General features: G+C 32.9%; 2 protein-coding genes across 2 annotated transcripts; one reads left to right on the top strand and one right to left on the bottom strand.

The window, feature by feature from the left end:
- The first annotated feature begins 3,044 nt into the window (after positions 1–3,044).
- On the top strand, positions 3,045–7,120 carry LOC105255465 (cilia- and flagella-associated protein 206). The gene is made up of 13 exons (XM_011264763.2): positions 3,045–3,137; positions 3,237–3,402; positions 3,491–3,671; positions 4,096–4,265; positions 4,377–4,614; positions 4,687–4,816; positions 5,194–5,301; positions 5,383–5,479; positions 5,702–5,769; positions 5,940–6,088; positions 6,144–6,242; positions 6,322–6,457; positions 6,782–7,120. The coding sequence occupies exons 1-13, from the start codon at positions 3,045–3,047 to the stop codon at positions 7,007–7,009; spliced, it is 1,863 nt and encodes a 620-aa protein (XP_011263065.1). The 3' UTR covers positions 7,010–7,120.
- A 467-nt stretch (positions 7,121–7,587) lies between these two features.
- LOC105255464 (upstream activation factor subunit spp27) lies at positions 7,588–12,794 on the bottom strand. The gene is made up of 5 exons (XM_011264762.2): positions 12,625–12,794; positions 10,803–10,893; positions 9,684–9,976; positions 9,346–9,590; positions 7,588–9,151 (listed from the first exon to the last, which is right to left on the bottom strand). The coding sequence occupies exons 1-5, from the start codon at positions 12,665–12,667 to the stop codon at positions 9,035–9,037; spliced, it is 789 nt and encodes a 262-aa protein (XP_011263064.1). The 5' UTR covers positions 12,668–12,794; the 3' UTR covers positions 7,588–9,034.
- Between the last annotated feature and the right edge of the window lie 282 nt (positions 12,795–13,076).

The following is a 13,076-nucleotide window of genomic DNA, read 5'->3' as shown; positions in this document are numbered from 1 at the left end:
CCAACATTAAGCCGGATCTACATTGGTCGTATCGTAACGTCGCAAGTCGTAAACAGAGAGAATATTGAGAGATGTCATGGCCTGCTTTTAGGTGATCTCTGAAAGCGATACTCCCTCTATGGACATTGAAAACGTGGATATGAACTACAAAGCCAATGTCCATAAATGTTCACAGAGGGTAATATATAATGTGCACAATTTTCGGTTTTGTTCCGTGCTATGTGCACGAAATGTCAGTAGTATCAATGCTGTATAAACAAGATATTTTTATGTATGTAAATTGATAGTAAATAAATTATTCAATCGCGAAAGATACTGTACTATTCAAAGATGAAATAAATATTTTTCTATATTCATTGTCATATTTATATCTTTTTATTTACAAAACACAAAATGCCTGCTGTGGGATAAAAACATTTTTAATTGTATTTCTATAAATCTTCTTAATTATCAGTAAACTGATCTTTGATATTTATCAATCATTTTTTTAATTATTTAAAAATCTAATTATTAATATATGTATAGAATTTGTCAAATTAATCACTGATTCCTCTGAAGTATTTATAATTAAGACTCGAAAAATATAGATGTTGCATAATATTTTAAGTCTCTTCCTTTATATAAAATATAAAGAATTTATATGCTAACACTATTTATATTTTTATATTTTTATTATAATTTTCATACCAGCATAATACTTTTGTGCTTAATACTTTATATAATACAATGTACTAAATTACAAAATTTAATATAATTACAAAATAGTATTACTATTAATATTACTATTAATAAGTAGGTTGTATGCATACTGTCTTTTACTTTCTAATCATTTCCAATCATTATGCATTTCCATCCAATATATTTTCTTCTTCGAGTTCTTGGATTATTATGGTTTATCGTATTCCTTTGTGTAAACATCATAAAAATTACCATCACTTGTCATGCTTATTCTTTCCTATGGTCCATCGGAATACTTTCTATGAACATTTGTTCTCAGATATAGATTTTATAATATAAAATTTATTAAAAAATTTTACATAGTCCAGACAAGATTAGCGATGATTAATCCCTAAGATTATTGGAATTTTAATATATTTTCTTTAGCGTTAAAGGAATATTAAAAAAATTTTAATGATCACCTAATAGCCCTAACAGTTCTTTTTTTTAACGTGGGGAAAATGCACACCCTTATTTAGCAGTCCCATCGGGATAGTATTGAGCTCTCACATACATAACATTTCATATTACATAAGTATATAAAATTTCGCAAAAAAATTCGTATTATAATTCGTAATAAAATTGGCATATATTCCAATTAAATATATGTTTAACAGCAAATATAATTGCTGGACATTTATTATTAATTCTCTTAAGATCTTCTGGATTTGTAAATTTAGACTTTTAAGCTGAACAATATATTAATAAAATTGGCAGCGCCAAGTTTTTTTAATTAAAATTTTTTTTACTATTTATCTTGTACAAATTTTTATTCTTAGTTGGCGCAATTTTTTTATATCACTATTTTTGTAGACAATATAACAGTTGGATACAATTAGTGCATGAACTTGGCGCCCTTTTTTTACCTTTTTAAAAAGGTAAGTTTTTGGGGATTATATTATTATAGACATTGCCTTTTTGAAGGTTGAAGAACGATTTGAACACTTAAAAAATTTTCATGACTGATTTGGGTTTTTAAATAATATAAAGGAATTTAATAAGGAAAATAAAGATTTTATACTGAAAACATGCATGGACCTACAAATAAAATTAATCCTTCATTCGAAGAGTGTGATATCGATGCGATAGAACTAATTACAGAAATCGAAAATGTTTCAGTTTTCTTTAAAGGTGAACTTAATGCTTTCGATGTATTGCAACTTATGATAAAAAATGAATTAACCACAATATTTCCAAATATCGCTTTCAGAGATCACCTAAAAGCAGGCTATGACATCTCTCAGTCTTCTCTCTGCTTGACATTTGCGAATAGTTAATAAGCTGCTTTGCTCTGATTGGTCAATCCATAATTATAAATCGGAACCAACCCTGCAACCTGCTATGTAAAATGGGCTTTAAGAAACGTCTTAAAATACCAATACGTGCTCTGTGATTGGTTTATAACCTCTAGAATTGTATTTAAAATGTTTTAAATATAAGAACGGACTGTGAATAGCGAACGCAAATTCAAATATGCGTGCAATAATTTGATGGTTGACAAAGCGTGATTTTTATGATTTATAATTTAAAAAAGTATTTCTTCAAAGCACTGATGCATCGAAAGTAAGATTTTGAGAATTTCGATTCTTAGCCTACTACTAATTTTTTCATTATCTGCAAAAATATTGCATTTTTATTTCTTCAATCAATCTACATAATAGTATTAAATACGTAATTGTAGTTTAATAAAGCTAAATGTAGTCAAACAAAACTACAGAGTTATTAAAAATATAAATACATATTTTTAAAAATTGGATTTGTGACTAAAGTTTATGTTCGGTATACACATGTTTTGATATGTGAAATAATAAGTTATAAATATATTAATCATAAATCTATTATCCATGCTTGATATAATTTTGATTTATATATATATATATATATATATATATATATATATATATATGTGTGTGTGTGTGTGTGTGTGTGTGTGTGTGGACAAGCATGCGCGCGTAAACTATATTTTTTACACACATATATATATATATATATATATATCTTAATACGTGAAATAAGGAGTGACTATATTAATATTAATAAACATATTAATTGATACATTAATCGAAGATTATTTCTTTTTGGAGTGCGGTATATTTTTCATATTAATGTTTATTGTATAAAGTTATTTATGAGCAGTATAATCTCTTCAGTTCTATAATAATATTTAAGGAAACTGAAAGAAAATTTTCAGATACAGCGATAATAAATGGTTCCGATGCAAGTATTGATCAAACTTTATGGATGGTGGATTTTGTTTGAATCCACAACTCTGTAACAAGTGAGACTTCTTAAATCAGCTGAAAAAGGAGTGTTATTTGTTTCCTACGATGGAGAATGTGCGAAAAGAATTGACGAAAAGAATCGTAAACGAATGTAAAGAGAAAGAAACACCAGTAACCAAGGACTTGGCCTCGTTTTTGGTAATAATCAACAAATAAAAAAAATGTTACTCTGAAGTATATTTGTTAAAGCAGCACATAAACAATAATTACAATTGTTGTTTCTGAAAATAATTTTAGTTTTCTCTGTATCAATTAAATCCAATATATCGAATAAAAGAAAACGATGAGGAGGGCAATGCGAGATTAACCCAAGCGATAATGAAGAGGCTGTGTGACCAAAGCAAGCCCAGTCTGATAACTTTGAAAAATCAATTGTACTTTGCCAAGCATTATCATAATAGAGGTAAGAAGATTTATGATTCGTCATTTTCATGAATCATATTTTTATTTTATAAATTGCTATTTATTATGTAGATTTATACTTTCTCCAGACGAAACTGTCAAAAAGCATCGATTGCGACTGCATCAAAAGACTAGACCTCTGGTTGCCGAAATTTGCGAGACTACTAAATTGGATACCGGAAAGGACACGGAAAGATTTTATCAAAAAATACTAGCAGTAATAACGCTGCTAAGCGGTCTTGGAAGTCCTGCGATCCCTTCGATTTTAAGGTATATCATATAATAATAATATACATATTCATGTTGAGATTTATAAAAATTTTAAGTTTAATAAAAATTTTAATTGATTTATAAAAATTTTAAGTTTAATTATAGCAGATAAAATCGATGATGTATTTAGGTTTTCATTTTCTTGATTATGCAAAATTTCTGAAAATACAAGTATCAATTGTTACATTATTATTGCCATTATTGAATAAAAATAAAGTTAATTTTTATCTGTAAGCTAGCATTTTTATCAATAATCGTGGCAGTTGCTATATATAAGAATAATTAATCATTACTATTATGCTCATAAAATTATTATTATTATGTTTATAAAATCCTGAATAAAAAAAGATTAATTAAAAGAATGCCCAATAATATTACAAAATGTTATTATTTGACATTTTACATTTAGTATTTTACATTTTAGAGAGGTTTCGGTAGCGTTGCAGAGCGTGTTCCAGGCTTCCGAATTAGCTCATTATGTGACTTTGCCAAAACGAGAGAAAGAAGAACAGTTGATGGAGTTGATGTGCATAGTCGCTGGAATCCGTTTATTTAACAGAGATTGTCAACGCGGCGGCGAGGGGATCGATGATTGTGAGAGCACTAATTATTAAATTTTACATTTTCAAACGATATCGAGCGAAAAAGACAAAATATACGCACGCTTTAAACGTTCATTATTTTATAATGATAAATTGCTTTCAGTGCCCAGCATCTTGCAAGAGGCTTTAACGAAGACGCGTAACTCTGTCCTTGAGTTATTAGAGCCACTAATGGCCAAGGTGTACAAATTTACAGCTGTTGTGGAAAACGCGATTACGCGCACATCGATCGACATTGCGGATGCTGACAGTTCAAAAGGAGCTACATCTGACCTGGAAGAACAGATCGAGTGGGCTATCGAAATGTTAACAGCTACTCGTCAGCAAGAGATTTACATTCGGTACCTTTCGAAAGAAATCATATAATATTTAATATACGATTGACATAATTTTGAACATGGTTTCGATTCTAGAAAGCTGTTGAGCGACGTGGAGCGCAGCGAGAGCACAATGAAAACTCTAATGGATCGTCTTCAGACACGACTCTTTAAACTGCACGATACTGTTCGATATAGAACAGCTGTTCCTATCGCTCAAGTTTACGTAAATATGACTTATTATTACCTAAAAAAATAGCTTACAATTGATGCACATAGTATAATTGTTTTGTTAACATTCTGACATTATGTTATTTCCAGGAATTGAAACTTATAGAATCTTTCCAATTTCAGTTTTGATTTTTTTTGACAGTTTCAATAAAATTTGTTTTCGTATAAACTATCTCATGATTGTTTCTTCAAAGAGATTTTCTCAGAATTTTTCGCAGAAGTTTTTTCTATTAGCAGAATTTTTATGTGAAATATAACGTTTCTTTGAAATTCACAAAAGACTAAAATAGTAAAATCTGTCTTCATCGAAATAAAAGGCTTGCTGACTCAATCATATTATGATTAATAATGTATATCTAATCTGCCTATTAGCCACAATTTATTGATCTAGCGGATATATGGATGAGTTTGCAAGATGAGGTGATTATTTTGAGCAGCATTAATAATTTCCTTTGGGAATTACAGAATTTGAGTAATAAGGTATCAATGTATATTCATCTCTGATATTAATTTAAATATATTTTTCAAATATGTATTCAGAATGATATATTTATGTCATAGATTGTTTACGATCAAACCAAGCTAGATGACATATCTCAAAATGTGGATATTTTGACTGATGCTGAAAGATTGGAACGTTCTATGGGCAATTTAATAAGTAAAAATTATATTTACCTATGGACTGCTTTGCATTTATCAAAAATTATGACAGATATTATATTTGAAAATAATTAAATTATTATTATATTATCAAAATTCTTTAAATTAGGATAAATTATGAATATATTATTATATTATCAAAATTCTTTAAATTAGGATATCTTAAATTAAGACGGCTATATTTTTTCTTATTTTGACAATGTATTTATCTTTTTTCCAGCGGAATGTGGAGAATGTTTAATATATTATCCAAATGTCATGAAGGACTTTGAGAAGATTAACTTAGAAGTAACCGCGATAAAATATTTTAAATTTATTTATAATTAATTTATCACATTTATGTTTGTATGAGTTTATAAGACTTTTAATTAGAAAAATTAATTATTTCTATATATCAAAAGATTTATGCAATTTTACTTCAAATAAAATTTCAAATAATTAATCAAAGAATATATCAGTTTTTAGGATTTTGTGCATGGACATTCGCCACGACTAAGGGTGCTTTAATACCGGGAAATCCGAACAACGGTGTGGCAAAATGGCGAGGAAAATATTACGCTTTTAAATCACCCGAAGCAGCTGTTAAATTTGGAGAAAATCCCGATAGGTATTTTTATTTATAAATAAAAGCAATAAGTTTTTTCAGCACCTACTTTTAATAGGTATGTTTACGAGGCGCTCAATTTTGTTCGCAATCATCCGGAATATATCCATCTGTTCCAATTACACGAAGAAATTGAAGCCATGCAAAGTCAAGAAGAGTGAGTTTATGATCGTATATAATCGCAATTTGCTGTGTATTTACATTTGAGATATAAAAAAATATTTATTTTTAACAAGATTGACGGAGAAAGGATTGCAATTAAAAGTTCGTCATAATCAAAAAGTTCAAACAGACGTTCACATACTTCCACCTTACATTGATAAAGATTATACTTCCAATATATGGGAATTAAAACGAAGAGCATTACGCTTGGTGAGTCGAATTTTTATTAGCATTAGAGAAAATATTCGATCAGTGAAATATTTTGATGTGTTGCAAACATATGTATTTTCGACTCTAACGATAATAATTTTACAATATTGCGTATTTTAATTAATTCATACATATAATTTTTATATTTCTTGATAAATTATTTTCTTATAAAGTGTCGTAATATATTGCAATATATTACAACACTTAAAAAGAAAATAATTTATCAAGAAATATTAAAAATTATACACACCTGCTTTATTTTTCCCCATGTGTATTTTTACTGTAGATGAAAAATATTTTATTTCACACGTGATAATTTCTCAGGCAAACATAAGTCGATGCGTTACTCGTAGTACGCAGACATTCAACTCGCACTTTCGATATGGTGTTTACGTACAAGCGTCCCCGCCTCAGGATAAGGAAGTTCAAACTAGAAGAGATAACTATACAAACACAAAGAATCTCAAAACGTTTATATTTGGTCTGCGAGGTAGACGGGATGACAATCAACATGTTGTATCGTTTTTGGAAGAGGAGCTTGAACACTTATAAAATTTAAATCAATTTTTTAAATAATTAAGTGAGTCGAATTTTTGTATACATATAAATAAATGTTTCATCAATAAATAACACTCTCATATGATGCGCATTAATCATATAACAAAAAATATAAATATCATTAAAAAATATATTTTAATAGAATCACATATTTACAGTATCGTAAATAATCAATAATACATGCGATTAATACATTTATTTAGAAATATTAATATAATAACAATAATAATATTATACATATATTATTATTGATTTATATATATGTATAATATAATATAATATATAGTACTTATATGTATATAATATTATATAATACTATATATTATTATTATTAATATATTATATATATATTAATTATACTATATATATATATATATATATATATATATATATAATATTAATATTAATTACTATATATATATTAATATATTAATTATACTATATATATTATTATTACATTTTTATATATCCTTTGTATTATTTAATTCAGAACATTAAAGGATATATATCGGACCATATTCACATAGAGGAGTGCTAGGAAATAATTGAAATAAATTATACGCAAGACGCAATTTAAAAAAAAAATGAAAGCAATACTCTTTTTAATGACACTTCCAAATACATTTCACGGAACATTACAGCTTAAACCATTTTTTTTCTTTTTAGGAAACACAATATTAGCATTATAATTTATCATTCCGTGCGCACAAATCATTTTCCTCGCGTATGCTTTCGTTATCGCAAACTGCAGGATCTTATTCGTGTGGCATTCCTCATGACTTAGGCCAGCATCTCTTTAATTTATATTCAAAATACATGAATTTTACACATGTCGAAGCTCGAACAGACGTATGCGGTTAAGATTCCGCACCTCGCTCCGTGAGCCTATTTTACTTCCTACTCTTCAACATGGCGCCAGTGACCGCTGCGCGCACTTTGACTTTAATGTGCTTATATCGTACTTTTTAATGAATATATTGTTTTACCATTAGATCTTAAATGTTAGATTTTCAATTTTTACACCAAGAAACCTATATTACGACAATAATTAGTAATTACACGATAATACAATTAAACTTTGCTTACATTTTCACGTGTATAATGTAGCTATTATACAGAAGAGGTACAGGATGATTTTCCGCATAGCTTCTCTCTTTATTTTTCCGCATTTCTTTCGAACATCCACACTTTTTCCCATTTTGGAAGTGAAATCTGTCATTCTGTTACATCCAATATTTTCAAGAAGCATTTCTTCTTAAAAGGGTAAAACAAAACGACAAAAAAAACCGTGCGATATTTTCACATTGAAGGACAATTAAGATAATCGATATAATACAAAAAAAGACGAGAAAAGATATTTCTCTAATCCATATCTCAAATATATTGAAAAATGTGCCACCAATGTGATAAATGTGTCAATTAAAATAAAAAATAAAATTTCTCAAAAAAATTACTTTCAAATTTAAATGTTTCTAGTTATTTTAAACGTTATAATGGTGCGTCGTGTTACCGCGTTTGGAGTAAGATATTGTTATTAATCATTATTAATCACGATCATACAAATGATATAACATTTATTTTGAATTAGATGACTTAAAACCAGCTTATTGACTATTGGCCACTGTAATGTCATTCACATTTCGAAATCATCTGAACGTCCATGGTAACAATTGTCCCAATGTTAGGTGGAGTCATCGGAAAACACTGGCAATTATACTTGTTATACATTATCAAAACGTTATTCCTAACATTTGTTGGAAGTCATATCTATGATACTTGGGATTAACGCATAGTATTGTAATAATCAATGGGACAAAATAATTACGATGGGCGGCAGAATACGTCGGAATGGTGTAAACATGGTCTAAAGTCTTAAGTCGCAAGAAATACGTTTGTGTTTCATGTATATATATATGTATATATATATGTATCGTGAGAAAGATGGAGAGGTGCACGAACGCACCTTGGAATATGTTATATATGTATATAACTTGTCAGAGATCGGGATTGAAATATGATTTAATCTACAAAGTGATTTTTGAGGTATTTCATCATACCAAAAGTTCTGAAGCGCTTTACGCCGATTACCTTCATTAATTCTTCATCGCAAATTGCAAATTGTTTATTCTTAGGATCCTGTAAAACACCAATCATTCTATTAGCAATTTGTAAATATTATGTGTGTATATATGTGTGTATATATGTATGTATATATGTATATATACATATATACATAATACATGAGCTCTAATTTACAACCAAATTGGTAAAATAAAAATTATAACAAGTATAAAAGTTTTAAATAAGTGATTACAAATAATGATACTTACATAAAGATTTCTTTCTTTAATGATACTCCATACTTTCTTCACGACTTCATGTCGAGCCATTTGTTCTGCGCCGACAACTGCAGCGAGTTCTGGAGATAGCGTGATGGCGCGTGTATAACCACCTCCCTTGCCTTTACCACCACCACCCTTCTTTGCCGTACTTCCTGGAGCTTTTTTGTTTTTACCCCAGTCCTCATCACTATCACTATCGCTTCCCTTCTTTTTTCCCTTCTTTCCAGGCTTATCTACAGAAAAATTGATTTTTTAAATAAAATCTTGATGTAAAATAATAATAATAAATAATTATACATATATATAATAAAAATTATATATTTTACTTTTTTTGGGTGTAACTTTAGGTTTCTTTGGGCTGTATTCTTCGTCACTAGCATCATCATCACTAGCGCTTTCTTCATCATCGGAGGAACCCTTCTTACGTTTATTAGGAGCTTTTTTAGCAGGATTTCGTTTGGCTGGTTTCTTTTCTTCCTCTTCCTCTTCCTCTTCGGATCCTTCCTCTTCCTCCTCTTCACCATCTTCAGATTCTTCGCTAGCAGCTTTTTTCTTTTTCTTTCCTCCATCTTGTTTTTCTTGAAGACATTCCATGACTAAATCATCCACCTCTTTCTTCCTATAAAGAAGAAAACAATTTATAAATATATGTCATCAATCAATATTTAAAATAGAAACGATATTGTATATAAACTAAAATGTCAGAGGAGGAACGAGGTGGTAACTTATATCTATTTATTATTTCAGCTCCACTCAGAAATCCTCTTTTTTTTCTTGGACACTGAGAGACTCTCTTCTGCACTATTTTACAGTGCACAAGTGCCTATTGTATGTCCATTTTCAATTTTTATTCATTCCAACAATAATGCGTACATTCAGTTACATGCTTACTATCTTAACAGATAAATTGTCATAATAATATAATCTCATTAAAATACGTCATGCATATTTATCTATTCTTTATCAGTATATTTTATTAATATACAATTTACAATTAAAATTGATTTACACTGACAATACAACAAAATATACGATGTAAGATATATTATAGGATATAATATATAATAAGAAATATTCTTTTTTATATATTATATAAATGTATTCACACAAATTACATTAATCCTGTGTATAGTATATGAAGAAAAGAACAAGAAAAAGTAATTTGGGTTGATAAAAAATAATAGTCTTTATGGGTAATTAACAAATTAATAACAAATCTACCGTAACTAAATATATTTTATATGGGATCTTTGATCTTATATTACACAATGCAATAAATCAATTGAAAATTAAAATTGCTGCCACTGCCACATATACATTTGTCATTTGCATATATACAAATGCACGTTAATTTTCTACATTACATACTATAAATTAGCTTTTAATAGTTTTAACATAAGAAAAATATTTTACATTTGTAATCACATTTTCTATTTATTGCTTACCTCTCTATAAGATCAACATCAAGTTTCTCTTCGATTTGTTGCCTCACTTTTTTAGCAGACATTGTAGTGAGATCAGCATCCTTGAGGATAGCTAAACAAAATTAATAAACATATATTAATACATGCGTGTCAAGATATTTTACTTCTCTCGAAACGTTTATCGAGAAAAACTCTGAAAAATCCGCCAAGTTTCCAACACCAACTCAAACATACATTGCATAATCTTTATTCAAATTATCAACATTAATTATGAAATACGATTCGCGGAGTGTTTATTTATGAACTTTATTCAGGACTTCCATCGAGAGACGCATACGTCGTAAGTTTATTTTCTGCTCCAATTTCCACGTTCAAAAAAAAAAAAAAGAAAAAAAAAAGAAAAAAGAAACAAAACAAAAAAGAGGATTAAAAAAAACCCTACGAAGGAAGGATGAATGCATCGAGGGAGTACGTCGCCATTCATCGCACACGTACGCGGCGCGTCTCGCGCGTGTGCGTGATCTGGGGTATAGTACGTTTTCCCGCGTCGGAGGATCTAGTAAATATCGAGCGCAAATGGCCGCCTGGCGCGCGCGGTGCCGGTCACCGCCGATCGGCGGCTAGGTCGGAAGGAAGGATATCTGGAAGTACGCCACGAAGCGACGAGGCGACGCGTGGAACGGGACGCGGAGGGATTTTTCTCCGCGACGTGACGCGGTCGATCGCGGATGTCGGCGCATTGATTCCGGAAAAGATCGAAAACCGCGAGAAGAAGACGGGAAGAAGGGAAGAAAGAGAAAGAGAGAGAGATAGATAAGGCAGCGAAGCGCGCGGAGGGAGCGCAGGTCGCGCGCGCGCGCGCGCTCGGTCGATTCACGCGGCGCTCTCGCCGAAAATCTCTAACGAAAAAATACGCGCGCGCGCGCGCGCGCACTTGCGCTCGTTGCAATCGTTAATCGCCGCTGCGCTGTAAATTGCAACGGGCGAGTCGTAACGCTTGTAATGGCGCGAGGCGGTGGGAAAAGATAGCGAATCGACAAACATCTCGGGGCAGAGGAGCACGGTGACGACGACGACGACGACGACGCGTATGCACGTACACGTACGCACGTATGTATGTGCGCGTAGTGGCGGTTATAACCAATGACTATCCAATCGGCGATACGCGAGAGGCGCGCAAAGGAGGGAAAAGGGCAACGCGCGCGCGCTCGGTTCCGATCGACGAAGAGTATCTCTCTCGAAGGAGATTCGCACATTCGCAGGAACACGCATTCTTTTTTCCCTTTTTTTTTCTTATCAACTGCGACGCAAAGATTCATCGTGACGCGGGCGAGTCGAGAAATGTACACCGAGGAGGAGATACGAGAGAAAGAGAGCGAGAGCGAGAGAGAGAGAGAGAGAGGCAACGAGACACGAATGCGAGAGCCGAGGCTGATAGGCGCGCGCCACCACACACTCGAGACGCGTCATACGGGGACGGGGCGAGAAAGCTATCTTTTTATAGCGAACGGCGAAAAATCCGGCCTTTCGCCTGGGCAACGAAGTGGCTGGTCCGGAAATGCCGAGCGGATTGCACGGGCCGTCGAGGCGGGCGAGCCCGCCTGTGGCCCGATACGTAGGTGGCGAAATACGGCGAACCGCGGTTGTAATGGCCGGCGTGGGGCACGCCACTCGGGCACATACGTGCGCGCTAAAGACGTCACGTCGCAAGAGCAAAGAGCCCGATTTCGCCCCGATTCCCGGTGCCGCGGCCCCGCGTAACAAACGCGGCCGTCCGCGCGAAGGGCGATTACGCCCACATACGGCCCCGGAATCCCCTACATCGCGCGATATCGCCACTTACCGGTGATCTCCTTGCGTAGCTCGTCCTTCGAGATATCGGCCATGGTTGATGCTACTCGCTGTGCGTGCTGCTGCCAACTGAGCCTATGCCGGCTGCGGACTCCCGTAGCGTCCGTTGGGACAGTCCCCGCCAAGAGCGCTCCGATACGCGCGCGCGGAACGCGCCCTGGATCGCGAATAACTCGAAAACGCTCGCGCGAAAACGAATACTATATACACCAAATCGTGTTAGTTTTTTACGCCCGACAAGTTTCTCATGACGCCCCACGCGTAATTCGGCGATCCGAGTGTGCCGATTCGTACGTCGTCCACGGCTCACGTCGCGTACTTTTCCGCCTGGCTGTACGTCAAGCGGCCGCTCGTGGCTGCCGGTGGCGTCCACGGTACAGTCCGCGCGCGCCGCCTCGCGCCACCGCTTCCCGAAAAATCGCCTTCGCCGCGCGATAACTTTGC

The sequence above is a fragment of the Camponotus floridanus genome, unplaced genomic scaffold (assembly GCF_003227725.1).
Source record: "Camponotus floridanus strain SB8 unplaced genomic scaffold, Cflo_v7.5 scaffold29, whole genome shotgun sequence".
NCBI lineage: Eukaryota > Metazoa > Arthropoda > Insecta > Hymenoptera > Formicidae > Camponotus > Camponotus floridanus.
The sequence above is the reverse complement of the archived record's forward strand: the minus strand, read 5'-3'. Positions and strand labels throughout refer to the sequence as shown.